Source organism: Phyllostomus hastatus, unplaced genomic scaffold (genome assembly GCF_019186645.2).
Source record: "Phyllostomus hastatus isolate PE091 unplaced genomic scaffold, TTU_PhHast_1.1 phas_contig_58, whole genome shotgun sequence".
NCBI classification, from domain to species: Eukaryota; Metazoa; Chordata; class Mammalia; order Chiroptera; family Phyllostomidae; genus Phyllostomus; species Phyllostomus hastatus.
In genome coordinates, this window is record NW_025333916.1 from 33,054,245 (window position 1) to 33,071,632 (window position 17,388).

General features: G+C 52.9%; 1 protein-coding gene across 2 annotated transcripts; it reads right to left on the bottom strand.

Annotated features, from left to right (window-relative positions):
- Positions 1 to 1,612: 1,612 nt before the first annotated feature.
- Positions 1,613 to 17,143, bottom strand: CLPTM1L (CLPTM1 like). 2 transcript variants are annotated; one of them, XM_045848320.1, is made up of 17 exons: positions 16,703 to 17,143; positions 16,074 to 16,174; positions 15,357 to 15,546; positions 13,878 to 14,023; positions 12,675 to 12,753; positions 10,480 to 10,597; positions 10,055 to 10,149; positions 9,176 to 9,260; positions 7,876 to 7,979; positions 6,792 to 6,857; positions 5,760 to 5,810; positions 4,915 to 4,997; positions 4,174 to 4,208; positions 3,482 to 3,537; positions 3,355 to 3,399; positions 2,794 to 2,909; positions 1,613 to 2,216 (listed from the first exon to the last, which is right to left on the bottom strand). In XM_045848320.1, exons 1-17 carry the CDS (start codon positions 16,865 to 16,867, stop codon positions 2,132 to 2,134), a joined length of 1,620 nt encoding a protein of 539 aa, XP_045704276.1. In that variant the 5' UTR covers positions 16,868 to 17,143; the 3' UTR covers positions 1,613 to 2,131. The 2 variants fall into 2 exon arrangements, with proteins under 2 accessions (XP_045704276.1, XP_045704275.1); XM_045848319.1 differs by having other exon boundaries at positions 13,878 to 14,026.
- Between the last annotated feature and the right edge of the window lie 245 nt (positions 17,144 to 17,388).

The window sequence follows — 17,388 nt, forward strand, 5'->3', positions numbered from 1 at the left end:
TTCTCTCTCACTCTAAAATCAATAAACATATCCTCAGGTGAGGATTTTATATATACATATGTGTATACATATGTGTGTATGTATGAATATATAAAAGGGTTTATATATACATATGTGTGTGTGTGTGTGTATATATATATATATATAAATAATAAATAAATAAAAGGAGGCACTGAAGTGGCCCATGTAAGTAACTTATTAACATAGAAGACTACAGCTTTTTATAAGGAACTATTGATCAAACATTTCTTTTAAAAGAATGTGACTTCAACAGGCACAAGACTGGCCCACGTGTAATGGGATTTGCAACCTAGGAGAAAAGTCACTAAAGGGCCACTGGAAGCTATGAGACTCTTCAGAAACAAACCGCCCCAGAGACTGTGGTGTCACTGCCTCCTCAAGGATTTCCAAATGCCCATCCAGAAACCCGAGTCCCCACACTCTGCTGCCAGGCTCATTAGGCTCCTGCACCACGAGAACTGCTGAACAACCTGTCAGCAAAAGCAACAGTCCTCCCAACACCAGTTTTATAAGGAAACTGAAAATGAGACAGCGGCAAAGATCTGTAGAGAGCTAAGTCTGCCAAGCTTTACACTTTGAGTGCAAGAAGTTCCGTGTGATGGCACTGTTGTGGGGGCTGGGCCCAGTGCTAAGAGCCCCTTGTGGCCTGCCCTGACTTGGCATCAAGGTCAGCAGAGCCCCTCAGGCCCAGCCAGATGGTCTGTTCGTGGAGCACCTTTACTCAGAGCCGTGTCCACAAAGGTGTGAGGAACCCTCACAGAGAAGCCCCAGCTCCCCCAGGGAAAACACGCTATGTAAAATTTGTGGGTGCAGATAGGGCCAGACCACTGGGGTGGTCTGACCTTCATAAGTGCTTTCTGTGTAGGTGACAAGTCTGAGACTGACCGTGGGACCCTGGACCCGCCTCAGATAAAACTAAAGGGATAACTAGAAACCACAGTGTTCTTTCAAATCACTGAATGAGGGAGGCTCACAGGCCTTAACTAAAACTTGCTGATTCTTGACAACTCAACAGCAAGCAGGGATGCATGGGAAGAACATGTGCTCACCTGCAGGCAGGCCTCCCGCTCAGCTCCACCTTCTCCCCAGAAGGGGCCCCTTCCACCGACTTCTGCAGAGGCCAGAGCATCCAGACGACGCTCAGTGAGTGGTGAGGAGGCTGCAGTCCAAGCCTGGCCCATGCACCGCTGGGGCTGAGACAGCGGTGTCCGAGCTGTGAGCATAGACAGCTGCCCGCTGTGCTCACATGCTGGACACACGCTCCTCGAAAACATCCTCCAGAACAGTTTCACTGAACACGTGATTAACCGCATTACCCCCAAATCTGTGGCTGCTCTCTGGCCCGCCTGTGTTATTTCTTTCCCTACGTTAACCTAGGGTGCTTCCCTAATGAAAACACCATGGATCTGGCCAGTCACGGCCATGCAGTAACTTAGTCTTTAGTCTTCAATATCAGACGTGACTAAGAACATTCACGACTCCAAAGCTAGGGAGAAGGTCTTTAAATATGTCCTTTTAACAAACACATAAATAAACCAGAGTTGCATGAAGTATCTAAAGGCTTTCCACATTTCAGCAGGCCAAGAAAGTGTTACAGCCAGAGAAATTTATTTTATTTTAAAATAGAAACATACATACATTAAGCTTTAAAATAGTCAAGTTTTAAACAAAAAGGAAAAAAGCCATTTGTTCCCAGAGTCTATACAGCACGGATTTAGAGGCATTTGAAATTTCACGTAAGGAGCACTTACAGACAACGGAGATGGAAACCCGCACCTCCCAGCCTCCAGAGTCCGCTGGGTGGGGGGACACCGGTGACGGCGCAGCTGCTGCTGACACTGGATGCTCCTGTGCTGAGAGCCACCAATGGCAAAGGGTGACCACATGCACACAACGTCTCAGTGACTGAGACGGACATCTTCACGCTGGGGGCATCAGAAGTGAAGCCAGTTCCTCTCAAATACCACTCAAAGGGGCTCAGGAGACGTATCAGAAACGTTCAGAGGTTTTGGCAATGTAGGTGTAACATCCAGGGATCTCCAAAAATACTCAGGCAGCTGACCATCCAAGACGTGCTGAGTGCTGGCCCGCTGATGGCCCAGGCCAGTGCTTAGTGTGTGTGGGGTTTCTGCTGGGGCCGCTCCTCGTAGGACTCCCCGAACTCATTCACTCTGCTCCTGTCCACAGGGTACAGCCTGCAACGACACGACAGATGCTCTTCTGCTTCTGAAGGGAGGACACACATGTCCTCAAGTCCCAATGATTAATAATCAAATCGTCAGATGTTTACCACATGAGAGGAATTTTGGGGTTCACCTTGTGTCCTCCTGTTCATGTTTTTAAATGATTAGGCCAGAGCTCCGCGCTTGAGGTTGATCAGAGGACAGGGACAGGGACAACTGTGCCAGAGCCTAAGCCTGGGCCGGAATGCTGCCCCGCAGGGAAGGCCTGCCCCAGGGGACCAATCCCAGCTCCTAGGAGCAGAGCATGGGGCCTGGGGCAGTGACCTCCTTTATGCTTCACTGAATTCGACTGCAGAGACATGAGCCCCCAGTGGCTGATTCCGTCATTCAGACAGAACAAGCACTTCTACACCAAGGACAGTCAGAATAATTTCTTCCATGGCTTACCATCAGCAACTGGAATGCTAGCTTGGGGAACATACAAAGACCACTGCAAATGGTTATCTGTCCCCACAGGATGACCAGGTGAACATCAGCAGGAACTGTGCGATTCCAACCGGGCAGTGCGCCTCGGGGGCGCCGCACTCACCATCGCTGGTACAGGTAGACAAGGAACACCACGTCGTCCCTGAAGCAGGCCAGGCGATGGGAGGTGGGCATGGTGATGATGAAGGCGAAGACGTCATCAATGAAGGTGTTGAACGCCTGTGGGTCGGGTGGGAGAGGGACAGGGTGAGGAACGGGCCGTCGGGGCTCACCCGGAGATCCCCTACCAACTGCCTGGACCCTGTTCACTCATAACCTGAGTCAGCAAATCACTTCACAGCAGACACACCATGGGTAACAGAGGTTCTTGCTGTGACAATAAAAACAGAAAATGAGCAGGTGGAGGCTCTGGACTGACCACAACACACCCAGAGAGCTCCCAGGACAGAACAACCTGTGGGACAACAAGCTCCACCCACTGGGTCAGGGGTATCTGATTTTGATACATGTTGTCAAGTAACATGGCTTTTAGCTCAAGAAAACCTCCTGTTGCTACGAGAACCAGAGCTGCTGACTTTTAAAGTCACTGCTGTGCCTCTCATGTTTAAAGCAGACACCCCAACACTGTGACAGGAATGTGGCCCTGAATGTGTGAAGCTCTCACCTTGTACGTGAAGGCCTTCCAGGGCAGGTGTGCCACCGACTTCATCTGGGGACAAGGAGACATGTGAAGGTCAGGGGCAGGCCACACAGAGCACATGCGTGACTGTTCAGCTGGGGCTGTGTCTTACCTTGTAGTTCACAAAGAGCTGGGGCAGCATGAAGAGGAAGCCAAAGGCATACACCCCTGGGGAGACAAGACACGGCTGGAGAGCGTGCATGAACTCTGACACCCTGACAGCCCCGGACCTGGGCTTTACACGCCATGGCTTTCTGGCTGGCAGAATGACTTCAGAGAGCAACATCCTCTTCCTCAATCACTATAAGACTCGCCCGCAGGGGGCGGAGTGCTGGGGTTGTGAGGACAGGGTCCCCACTCCATACAGTCCCCTTTGGTGGCTGCAGCCAGGTTCGAGAACCATACCAGTGAACACAGCATTCCATGAGCCCACCTGGTCTGCTTGTGCCCTTAGCTGCCCACCGAGACCTGGTGCTGTGGTCAGGGCCAGCCCAGGGCTGGCAGGCCTCATGTGGAGCTCCACATTCACGGGCTGCTGCTTTAGTATGCCCGAAGGAATCGGATGGAAGCACAGTGCTGTTCACTGATGGCACAGAATGTTTTCATGCAAAGAAAACAGACTGCTCAGGGCTCTAGTCCCAGGAAGCCCATGTGGGACCCTCCCAGGCAAACCAGGCGTCCTGGGGCCCAGCCCAGTGCACAGGGTAGGGCAGAGGGCCTGACAGGGTAACCCTGTGTCACTGGAGCTCTGAGAAGGTACTTACTATAAATGCTGTTACCAGAAGAGAAAAGCACACGACTCACCATTGACGAAACTGTTGATTAACCAGGAATACCAGCTGAAAAGGAAGACAGCTGTCACTGTGGAAGGCCTGACTCTGTCATCAGTGTCTGTTAAACCATGACTCTTTTGTGGGAGCCCTCTGCCAACATCCAACTCTCCCAGAAGCCCCAGAGGTCTGGCGTCTGCACACTGTAGGCCTGGGGCCCCGGTCAGATCCCAGATGCTGCGGCACCCGGTGAGGGTGGACCAGCATGCCAAATGCTTCCTGGGAGCCTGGGCTTGCTGCAGGGTGGGAGACTCTGCACTGACGCTGTCCTTCAGAACCGCCAGTCAGATGGAAAAACCCTAACTCTCAGGGCCACGTCCTCGCCCCAGCCCTTCCCCAGGCTCCTGCCGCCCTGAACACAGCAGCCACCCACCGTACCAGATTTCCCCTTGTCAAATGCATCTGATTTCACCCCAGACACCAGTGCTGTGGGTGCTGACCTCACTATTTGCCTGCTGATCCAAAAAAAAGGGGGTAAGGAAACACCCCACACTCCAGCTATGTCTCCAATTCTGAAGCTACTCCCAAAAGCATTCCTGACCCCTGCTCTCCACACTGAGGAGGAGACAGAGCCACAGAACCGACCCAGTGGTGGCAGTGCGGTGGTGGGCAGACACAGACAGAGGCTGAAGGGGCATGGTCTGCATGGCTGTCAGTAATGAACCGGGCTCTCCAGGTGACAGCGTGGCAGGGGGAGTCCTGGTGATGCCCGTACCTCTTATACTTGATGTTCAGCAGTGAGTAGACAGCGCCCCCGATGCACAGAGGGTAGAGCAGGTAGGACAGGTACTTCATGGCCTGCAGGGAGCAGAGTACTTCCTGTTAGAGCCCAGTCCTCAAACCTCTGTTAATGCACTTTGTGTAACTAACTCACAAAGATGGAAAATAAATATGGCAAGAAACCGCCAACACAGGCAGCTGTGTGACGTGTGATGTTGTAACAGAGGACACATCAGCGTGCATTTATCAAACCCAGCTGATGTGGACTGTGACGTTGATAATAACGTTGGCTTACCCAAAACAAACCAGCCTACAAGAGATCAGTGAACAAATGCGAACAAAAATCTGAAGTCTCTTAGTATTGCATCAAGGCTACTGCCCAAGTCAATGCAGCTGTATCCTTGTATTTATTTGCTTTGAACTTTATCATAGCCCTAATAAAATCGAAGTGCAGGCTGATGCTCATCAGCCAATAAATACACCCACCCCTGCACAGGACATGCTATGTGGCCACCCTGCGAACTCCTGCTCCACGGCAGCCTCAGCACACGGGCCTCCCCACAGGGTTGCCCAGGTCTGAGCGACAGTGAGCTCGCAGCAACCATGGCAAACCCCTGGGGGGACAAATGTGCTCAAGAAAAGTAGAGATGTCCTGGGAGACATGGGCATGGGGACACCAGAAACAGGGAGAAACCTCCTGGCCCCACTTTTCCAAGTTGGAAAACCACTTGGGATCACAGCCATCCCTCCAAGGAAATGGCCTTCCCATGGTAAACGTCAGGGTACGACGCTCACTTGTTTGCCAGACATGCACGCTCCCCCAGCTCCGCTGCTCCTCACCTGAGTGTCGTACTCCTCGGTTTTCCGCTCAGACTCACTGTAGGTGCCAAACTGTTGTAAAATCCAACACAGTCATGTTAACTAAGTGACCTCAGGCAGTGTCAGAGCACGGCTTCGCTAGGAATGAAGGAGTGACAGGGCTGTGCGCTAACCGGCAGACACCCAGCCTGCCCACACTCAGTGTGAGGTTCGACCCGTCAAGGCCATGGACACCATGACCACAAATCTCCCTCCACCTGGAGGACCAGCAGGCAGCATTTCTGCTCCACTCTGGCCTGGACCCTGAGCTACATCGTGTGTCCGTGCGGCAAAACAGCCCTGCCCACTGTGTCTCACTCACGGGGCTGCTTCCTGTTCCTACCCCTGGTGGTTTTTTCAGTGAAGGCACTTGCTTTATACAGATACACTGTAACACCACTCTTAGATCAGTAAATGTGGGTCCACCGGTCTCGTTTAGAAAACAAACTGCATCCTATCTGCCGAGTTTCCTGTCCTTAGGATCTGGACACGGGAGAGTCATAAATCCCTCAAACGAGATCCATCACAGAGGACAGTGAGCTTCTTACCTGTAAAACTCAAACGCCACTCAACCCCCAGCTCTGATCTGTGTGGGAAGCTCCTGAACACCCAGTAGCTGGGACAAGCCCCAGGCTGTATCTATTTGGGAAGCGATCCTGAACTGCCTGTGGGAGCTGTCAGACCAGCATCCCATCTCGGTGTGGAGGCGGCTTGCCTTTCAGTGCTGACACTGCTAGGTCTGTGACTGGGGCGTCCCTGTGTGGACCGAGAATTAGCGGTGATAAAGGAGCCAACGTTAGCCCCGCCCAGGGAGTTGTTCTGTGTGCCACAAGTGCAGTCATGTCATTGGGGGCCAGCTGCCCACTTGCAGGGCCCACGCCTCATCGGTGCAGCTGTGACACGCAGTGGCACACACACCGGTGCACGTGAGTGACGGGTGGTATAAAGGGAAGCAGACGGGGTCAGCCGAGAGGGAGGAACACAGCCCCCAGAGAGCAGAGCAGAAAGACTCACCTGAAACTTGGGCCTGAGGCCTCTCCAAACAACGGTCATTTTCAGAGCCTTTTTCACTTTCCACAGCTGAGGAGAAATAAGAAACCAACGATTCTAAGAGTAAGGAGATGCCAAAACTTACCACTCAAATGACAGATGTGATGAGCTACGGCCTTTCCCCTGTGGACCAGGCACCTGCCTGCTTGGGCCCCACTGCCTCCAGCCCCATTCTGCCTGCTGGGTTAGCTCACTGGCACAGGCTGGGGGATCTGGCCCATGACCTCCATGCCAGCCCAGGAGCTATCATCCACGTGGATGCCGCATCTGCCTCTTGGCACCAATAAACTGGCCCTCAGCCTGGCTGTCCTCCTCTGGGCTGAGTCCTGTACCCAGCTCACATGCACTCAGCTGGCTCATCCTACCCTGCCTGCCTCTAAATTCACCTGGGCACCTTCTTTCCAGCACTGGAAGGCCCAGCCTCTGTCCAAGCCCTGCTATTTCTGGGTCTCTCCAGGACCCACACCCCACTTGCCGCCTTGAGGTAAGAAGGACATCACTGCCTTAGAAAGCAGTCTCCACACTGTGGCTGTGGCTCCAGAAAGGTCTTTGGGTGGCAGTCTTCCTCCAGGAGCATGAACAGCACAGTCCCTGACCTGACAACCACGTGCAAGGAGGGCTGGGACTTGCACAGCAAGGATGTGCAGGCCACCACCTCCCCCCATTGTTACTGCGCACCAACCCCACAGGGCTCCCTTTCCTAAGCCCCACACAATAGGGCCACCACAGGGCACCAAGCTTCTGGAGGCCATGCCGCATACTTCTGCTTCCAGTGGACCCAGCACAGCATGAGCCACAAGGAAGTGTAAACGTCAGAATACACTCTACAGTAGATGTGATAAGCTGGGGCCTTTTAGCAGTGAGAACTGTAGGGCCACCACCCAAAGGCACCTTCTGATTCTCACTTTTGTCAACGACCCACAGCAGTTGTGCCCTTGCCTGATTGGGGGTGGCCACAAGTCAATCTTTGGCAGGTATGCAGGTTCTGACTGCACTGAGCACTTGGGCCCAAGGACCACGGCATGTGGCAACTCAGACGACAGCTCACCTCAATGGCAGCTCCAACGCCCGCCGGGACCAGCACCAGCAGGCTTGTCTGCTCGTCCAGCAGGAACAGGAAGATGACCACAGTGCTGAAGCAGCGCCAGAGCACTGGGGACAGAGGGGAGTACTGAGGGGGCCATCATCCCACTCACTTGCACTTGTGCAGCCCAGCCACTCCCCCACCCGGTTCACACACACCTGCTTTCATATAAGCTCCCACATGTACCATCTCCACCTGGTTTACACACCCCTGCCCAGCTCATTCACACTTGCACAAGTAAAACCCACACGCTCACCCCTGCACTGCTCACACATACCTGCATATGTATAGCCCCCACACCCACCCAGCCATACTTACACACATCTGTATGTACACAGCCCACACACGCCACCTCCATGTACAGCCCGCACATGCAAACTCCTGCCTCCACTCCACATACATGGATGGGCCTACAATATTTCCCCCTTCATCCGCTAACAGTGAACAATGGACTACATGCACTAAGGAAAGTGGTTTAAAATGATTAGAAAAGGCCCCAAAACCTAGCAGAAGGCAACCTTGGCCATGTAAGCATGTTTCACTTGCAAACACATAAACACAGAGCAAACACGCTGAAATAAGGGGTTCTTATCTGGAATTGCAATGACTTGCTAGTCAAGTTGCGTTCCTGTTCTTGTAACAGTTCCATGATAAACATATCTTTTAGACACTGTACCCCTCCCCCTCCTTTAAGTTGTACTTTAGAAACACTTGAGCTGACCAAAATTGACCTGCTGCCTCAAGTGCTTTTCCGGGCAGCAGCAGAGCCAGCTCTGTGTGGTGCTTGCCAGGAGCACAGGCCCAGGGGGAAGACACCCACTGCCTTCCATGCGCACAGCTTCAGGGACCCCCCTCCTTCCCCTGGAAAGGCTGGGAGGGGGCAGGAGGACTCAGCAACGGAGGAGGATCCACTCTGAGGAGACCAGAGGGCAGGAAAGAACCCAAGACACGAATGACATGGGCAGTGGGTGCGGGGCACGCCCAAGCATCCCAGACCACCCGTGGGGGCGTGTCATTCCCATGGCGGGAGACTCTTGCCTGGCTAACTGACACAGGTGGGCACTAAGAACCAGCATCACGTCATCGCCGAGACGGGCCCTGGCCACGTGGCCTCTGTGGCCCTCTGTCCTCTGCGGACACAGGCTTACACAATACTCACCAAAACCATGCAGACAATCATAACTTTAGGTTTCAAAACTTAAAGTTCATAACTTAGGTTATGAATACACTTTGGGAAAGGGTCAGAAATCCCAAGAGCATCTACCTGCTTTGGTGGACATCCCAATCATGCTCTTCTTTTTCTTCCAGAAACTGATGTCGTTTTTAAATGCCAGGAAATCAAACAGAAGCTGAAAAGGGAGGGGACAGCAGTGTGCATCTGTTTCCCGTGTGAGTCTGCAGGTGGGCACAGGATGCAGAAGGTGGAGCCCATGTGTCTCATCAGATCACTAAAAAAGGCATCTCTGCCTGTAGTGGCAGGGAGGCTGCAGGAGACCTGGATGACCCCCTCCCCTCTCATGGCAACAGCATGTGGCATGTCTGCCTGAGAAGTGCACAGACTCACTCTGACGTGACTTTGGATAAAAATGGCTGTTTTCCAGGCCAGTTTTGGAAGGCACTAGCTGGACTGGTGGCTGAGTCCCAGGCACTCAGAGCTGGCTGCAGCTGGGCTCCCCTGGCCTGTGTCTTCTGACCTCCCCGCCGGACTGGAGTCTAGCACAGCCACCACGAGGTGACGGCTTCCCCCCACCCAGCCTGGAGAACCCATCCTCAAATGGGGGCCCCACCCAGAGGACCAGTGCTTATTGCTATGATCACCACACTAGGATTTATACAATGAAATACTTATTTCACTGTCATAATTCATCTCAGTGATTTTGGAATTCTTTTCAAAACAGTCTCCAAAATCAGCCAAGTCCCAAGTCCTTAAGGTGGCCAGCACCCCAAAGTCTAGACACCCTCTTCTGAACTGGGAGAAAGGCCCTAGCATGCTGGCCTGCAGAGTCTCAGGTGTGTTTGGGACCAAAGGGCTGCCAGGTGGGACACCACCACACCAAACCCCCCAGCTAAGGAGGGCTGGCACCCTCAGAGCTGCCCACGCCTGCCACTGTCATCACCGACAAGGACTCAATGACCCACTCACGTGAAACGCTGCGACGAAGAAGGTCAACGCTAAGATGTACAAGTTGGTGTCAACAAAAATTCCTTTCACTTCATCAGCATCTTTCTCTGAAAACCCTGAAAAGGGGGAGGAAAAAAAGCAACATAGGCAACGTCAACCTTACTTAACATTACAAAGGGTTCTGAAGGTTTCTGGCAGTGAGAGTTCACCTGAGCAAAGCTGGCATTTCAAATACTGTGTTCTGAATAAAATAAACTTACAGGAAATCAGCAAGGACTTTTTAAAGACAGGAACTAGAAACACAATACTAGCGACCCTCTTATTAAAATTACATGAAAGAACCTGAACCACAAGGTTCAAAGGCTCAGGAGTTTGCATACACTGTCTGTACCTGCACCTGTAGGACACTGCCACCCACTGGTGTGGAGTGGCATGTGTGGCCTCACCGAACTGCTGCAGGGAGTACACGGCGTCCTGCATGTGGATCCAGAAGCGGAGCTTTCCCAGCGAGATCTTGTCGTAGGACACAGTGAGGGGCAGCTCAGTGGTGGAGCGGTTGATGACCTAACAGAGGGACAGCATGGTCAGAACCTGCCAGCCAGGGCGAAGCCAGCTGCTGGCCCGCATAGGCATCCTGCCTTGGTCGGACCACTGCGCACCCTGGGCTGCACCCCACACACGGGAAACTGCACCTCTTTCTCTAAGTTCCACACCCACTACAGCCTGGCACGGCAGAAGCCGAGGCTTCAGACCCAGGACCATGTGGCTGGAGGCTAGACACTCCTACATCCTGGGTGTTATGGTCATGCCCGAGGCGAGCTTCCCTCCCTGCCTCCTCTGGGGCTCCAGCACGCACATGCTATCCTCTCAGAACTGGGCAGGGCTCCTCTTCCACGCAATGTACACAGCTCTTCCAGAGGGAACCCTGAACATCTCTGGTGATCACATTCCCTCTGCTCATCCTTCCCAGCATGAGTGGCACTCCCACCACATGCTAGGGACTAAGGACATGTGTGCCACTGAGCCAAACACGAGGCCCTCTCCTGGAAGGCTACAGACCAAGTGGCTCTGCCCACACCCACAGGCTGAGTGCCCTGGAGTGCAGGGCAGCAACAGTCATTCTGTCTGCGGCAGGGGAAGCTCCAGGAAGAGGCAGTATTCAGGCTGGGCTCATGAGGATGCACACAACTGGGGGTGGAGACTGCCTCGGGAAGGAAAGCACAGACCCACAGTTTGGCAGCACATGTGACACAGTGGTCAGGTCCCAGGCAGGAGGCACCCCTGAGCACATGGGGCAGTGACACCATGTCCCTGAGGGTCCTGGGCATACCCACCAGTGTCACATTTCATGCTCACTATGACCCCTCGCAGTGAGCACTGCTGACACTGTGAGCCCAGCAACCAGACGCTGGACCCGCCATGCAGTGCACCAGCCTCAGGCCAGGCAGACAGCAGGATAGGCCCACCCCAGAAGGGAGCCTGTCTAGGCCCCCATGGTGGTGAGCACCCTATCACTCTAGTGGGCTTGGTTGTTCTCCAAATATGGCACTGAAAAGTGACTCCAAGTGAGACAAACCATCAGTGACAGAAGGTGACCTGGGAAAAAGCTCACTGCCTGTACACACATCTGTTTCTGTGAATAATGGCACTCTTGAACACTAGGCCTTTTACCAACCCTTACGGCAACCAGAGTAACACAGTTGCTCCAGTGGCCCAGCCACAGACTTGTCTCTCCGAGCTGCTTCCCAAGTGTTTACCCAGGGTGACCATGGCAGCCGCCAGGGCTACAAAGCACCGTCTGGGGTGGCTCTGCCAAAACTACCACGGCTGAGGTCTGCATACAGAACCACCACACAATGCCAAGAAGGGACCATGAGTACCCACCCCAGCATGCAGGCCACACAGGACTACACTTGTTCTCTGGGAGCAGTAGCAAAGCACGGTTCATTCAGCTCTGCTCAGAGGTGACCTCAAGCTGAGGTCACCTTTGACCTGAAAAAAGCCCCCGGTCAAACACAAACCACAGTGATTTGCTTCCACAGGAGTGGGACCTTTAAATGTCTACGAAGTGTTCAGTGTAGCACCTGGCATACAGTCAATTAAACGGTGACCGTTGTTCTTGTTATTGACCAAAGGCTGGCCATAGTTCGTTTACCCTCCAATCTACCCTGGGAGAGCAGGTGCTGCAGCTGTCCCGGGATGTCAGAGGCACCGGAGCTCCTGTCCACTCACACAACTCCGCCCCGGCCCTTGGGCTGCCCGGGGAGCATGGGCTCCGGGTGGTGGTGACATGTAGGGCCAGCCCTAGAGGAAGAGTTTGCTCAGGACACTTTCTGAGTTAGTGAGCACCTTCATGGCAGAAACTCAAGGTTCAGTGGAATGACATTCCCAAGCTGCTTCAGGAGACAGACAGCCCTTCCACGAGCTCTGTGTGCCTCTATTTAATGAAGGACCTTTCGAGCCCTTCCCAGCAAAGGTGCAGGAGCCTGAGGATGGAGGGGGTTTGGAAGGACCCCACTGCTGGCCAGCAGCAAACCCAGAGCACACCCATGCCACATGAGAAACACATGAGCCATCACTGCAGGCCCGAGGAGGCAGCCACACTCCAGGCTGCCCAAGTCCAGAGGGGAGAGATGCTTACCATGAGGTCCTTCACCCGATTGCTGAGTTGGTCAATGAATAGGATGGGGAGGTAGTGCACGGTCTTCCCAAGTTGGATCCTGGGGGTGAGGCACGATTTTCAAAGTCACTCTGAAGTTTTGTCACCTTAGACGAACTGAATGCAGCCCCAGACACCTGAGAAATCCCACCCAGCACTTCAGTTGCTTCTGATCACGACAGTCCCAGGATACGCCTACCCAACGGAAGCAGAGGGGTCTCACGAGCTATGCTCGTCCCTGCCACAGGAGACACTAGGAGGAGGTGGGTAAACAAACAGGGATCCAGCCACACCGTGGAACATCACCCAGCATGTGAAAAAGGGCAAGGTGCCCATCTGTGCACTGACACAAGAGGTCCAATGAGGCAATAAGACAAAAATAAAAGCCCATCTGCTTTTCATGCCTGGTGGGAGGGATGGGGGGCCAACAGGAGTAGGGGGCTCTTTACTGAGTGACACTTTCTATACTTTTCACATTTTTAACTAGAAATGTATTAAAAAATAAGATTTAAATTTATAGAAGGAAAACCCTTCCTGACAATACCACAGGAACCACTGAGAGCAAAGAACAATTATTGTCACCACTCATTATTACTCTCTGACAATAGGTCCTCACCTAACAGTGGGCTCCCCAAAGCCTGGAGACGAAGACTAATCTAAGATGGCCAATCCATATTAATAGTTATAGCTTAGTTAACAATGGTGACAGCGACATGATATAAAGTTAACTTTAAATACATGCAATTTAATCATGTTAAAACCGACCACAGCATTCCCTAACAAAGGTCGTCAGGATGCAAAAAGGACCAAATTCAAGCGACATGGTCTCATCAACGCTCCTACTCTCTGCAAGGGAAGCCTTTGCCAGGAACAAATGGCAAGATGACTCCCTTCCAGTTTCATTCATTCTGGTGCTCTGGTGGCAATCTCGGTCAGCAAGACCGCCCAGAGAAAAGGGACAGAGTTTGAGAGGGCACCTCAGGCCCCTCTGGGCCTCCTGTTCCAGGGATGCTCAAAGATGCAGGTGTGACTAAGCCACTTTTGGGTTCTGGTGGGCCACCATCCCCAGGGGCTTCCTCCACTCCAACAACATTGGGGTCACACCCTCTGCTGTCAGATCAGGGCAAAAGGGTGATGCTCAAAGCCAGGCAAGTGAGTGCATCCTGGCCAGACAAACGCACTTACATCTTCATGTATCGATGCACATCGGCAGGCAGGGAGGACCCATCGAAGACAAAGTCGTCCACCATCACATTTAGCGTCAGTCTTGATCTCCAGTGAGAAATAGGCTCATCCAGGGCACTCACTGGCTTCTTCTCAGCTTCGATCTTCTGCTAAATGAAAAGGAATGACTTAGCAGGAAAAGGGGCCAATGCTGGGTGGGAAACTGGACTGAAAATGGGTGAGGCAGCAGGGTGGGCAGCACCTTCACCTGGGAACAGCCCACATGCCAAGAACACACAACCGGAAAGCAGAGACTGGCACAGCTCTGGGGGCCACAATTGCCAGTTCCCCAGACTCTCACATCCCTCACTGCCTTCTCTCCACAGAAGCAACATGTGACCTTGGATCTCAGACTCCTGTTTCAGGTCTTCCATCTAAGCAGCCCTACTTCGCAGGGATCCTAAGGGGGAGTCCCCAAGATAATTCCAAGGGTGGGTGGGCTGGAGCAAATGGCCCTATGTGTGCAATGGGGCTGGAAAGAACATTGCTTCTCACCAGGGACGCCAGGTTGTCTGGAAGGAGCTGTCAATGATTAGACATCCATTCCAATTAACCAGATTCAGAAAGAAACTGATTGGCAGGAAAATCTTTACTTCAGATCTAACTAATAAATTTGAGAAAACAGTGTCATGTCATTTCTCCCCCAAATAATAGTAACAGCTAACATTTGGCATTTGTTTGTTCCAAAGACCCCTCCACATTCTTCACACTTACAGCCTCCCTGATTCCCCAAGAAGGCCCCATGAAGCAGGGCCATACTGTCCCCAAGGAAAGGGAGGTGAGGGGACCTTCCCAAGGACACAGAACGGGGAGTGCAAACTGGAAGAGGTCAGAGCAGCCTGGCAGGGTTTCCGAAACCTGCCCCGAACCTCGGATAGCCCTGTCCCTGTGACGGAGGCAGCATCACGGAAACTTCCTGAAAAGCTGCTGCCCTTCTTGTTTGTAAACGATCTCATCTTCCATTCAACACAGCCCCGAACACCAGAATTTCTTTACCCAAGGTTCTGTTAATGGAATCATTAACAAAGTGTTTCTTGGCACAGTTTTCTGCAGATATATACAACATAATCTGTACATACGCCTTTTTAATAATTTTGAATTATATTTAGAATAAACATTGATGAGCTGTGCATCCTACATAGGGCAGCAAGTCTCCCAACTCTAAGCAATGACTACAGTTGAGCTCCACAGAAAGGGCCACCCTGTACTCACACTCCCTGAGAAAAAAATTGGGATAAAAAATGTCAATGGATTAAATTACACGTCACTGATCAGACATACACTGTATCTCAAACCATGGGAAATCACTGAGCTGGAAGACAGGCATGTTTGCCAAAAACATCACAGAGCTTTACTTTGCCGAGTAGGGACACAGAGGTGTGAATTCCACGTGGGAGAATGTAGGCTCTGTTTGACCAATAATCTGATGGAGACTCTCACCTGCGCATCAGATTCACCAGTGAGCAGGTTGATCTCTTCCGGCTTGGGGACCATGTAGGTGGTCAGAGGGCTCACCAGATGCACCTCCTTCCCATCATGCCACGGGAGAATGCCAGCATGATGAAGGAAGATATATGCATACAGTGTCCCGTTATTTCTTGTTTTCTTTGGTACAGAAACATTAACTGTCCTAAAACAAGACAAATTACAATTTCAAACATGTACATTTACATTCTGTGTATATACACACAACAGAGACTACCCAAATATCTTTACAAATTACACTGTTTCATACCAACTAATTTTAGTTTCTAAGTATGAAAAATGAAACCCACCTGTCTGTGACTGAGAGTCTAGGTACAGAGGTTTATGGAACAATCTCTAGAAGCTTGGGCAGCTATGCCTGAAAGCTGAAAAGCCTCCATTTCCTGGTGCTCAGAAAGACCAGCCACTTGCCTAGGTCACAGGCAAGAGAGAGTGCTCGTCCCCTGCACGCTGCACTGCCTCTGCAGCTCTCTGCTGGGGCAGGCTGGCTGGAGGACGTTCATTCCAGCACATGTTCCCATCACTCTTATCTGACACCTCCCAGACAGTGTAGAGGAAAAGGTAGACTCTTGATAAGCACATCATTTTTCAAGTTACACTTGCTGAAATCTTAGTCACTAGAGCCAGAGTTAATGTTAACCCTAACACTGGCACTTTGTCCCATAACCACACCTTTCAAATTTGGACTCCACGTCAAAGTCTTCCACGTTCAATACAAGATCCACGTTGTTCTCAGCACCAAGGTTGGACCGTGTGGTTGTATACACACTCAGCTGAAAACGATGTCAAGAAAATTAACTTGGCAATGCCCCTGTCACAAAACACAGACACCAGCCAGCTACACTGAAGACGAGCATATCTGGTGCTACTGGATGAGGAAAGGTTTCATTTTAACTTGCAAAGGGACAGAACCGTGAAAAAATGGCTGTATCTGAAGTGCTGCAAAAAATCCCCCAACTTGCTAAAGTGTGTAGCTGACTGGGATCAACAGAGCAGGAGTACAAGTGACTGTGGGTACTTTGTAATGGGGTGACAAAGGGCAATGTCTTGAGCCTGCCTGCAGCCACTACGGAGGCAGGGTCTTCAGGATATGGGCATAGGGAGGTCAGGGATCAACTACCAGAGCCCACAGCCCAGCCACGGCCTGGCTCAGGTGAGAAAAGCCCAACCCCCTGCCAGGTCCTGGGTTTTTCTGATAAAGAGAGCTCCCGACCTCGCCCGATTCTGCCTATCTAAGGTGAGACTAGCCCCCGGCCCCGTTCGGTCGAGAAGACCCTCCCACCCCCAGCCCGGGAGCTCACCTGCAGCTTGGGCCTCCGCGCCAAGTAGGGCTGGATGCAGTTACCGTCGCCGCGGGCGCACGGGCGGGTGTAGACTATGCCATACATGACCCAGCAGGTGTGCACCACGTACACCACAAACACGCCCACCACCAGGCTGGTGAACGAGCTGCGGCCGCTCCACATGGTGCCGCCGCCCCCGGGGCAGAGCGAGGCGCCCACCAGCTCCGGTCCGTCTCGCTGCCGCGGGCCCCGCGGGCCTCCTGGCCGGCACCCCGCCGGACACTCCGGCCGCCGCCGCTCACCAGAGAGCCGCCGTGCGCCGCCGCCGCCGCCGGGGAACTAACGCGCCGCGCGCCGCTAGCGGCCGGCCGTCCTGCATAGTATTGCCGCCGCCTCCGTCGTTGCCTACCTGTCGCCGCAGGATTCGCCGGCCCAGTCGGCAGCTTCCGGGTCTTCCACCACCCGCCGGAAGTGGGCATGCCGCGCGGCCACTCGGGAAGCGTAGTCTAGCCGCCGCGCGGGCACACGCACACGTACACGCTCGCGTCTGGAGCGAAGCGATGACGTCATCTTCCCTGCGCCGTTTTTCTGGGGTGCACCCAGGATCAGGAGGTTCGCGGTCGCAGCTGGGACTGGGATCAGCAGGTTTGCGAAGGCTTCTCGGAGCAAAGTCTCCCTCCAGCTGACCTCCGCGGAGGTTGCTG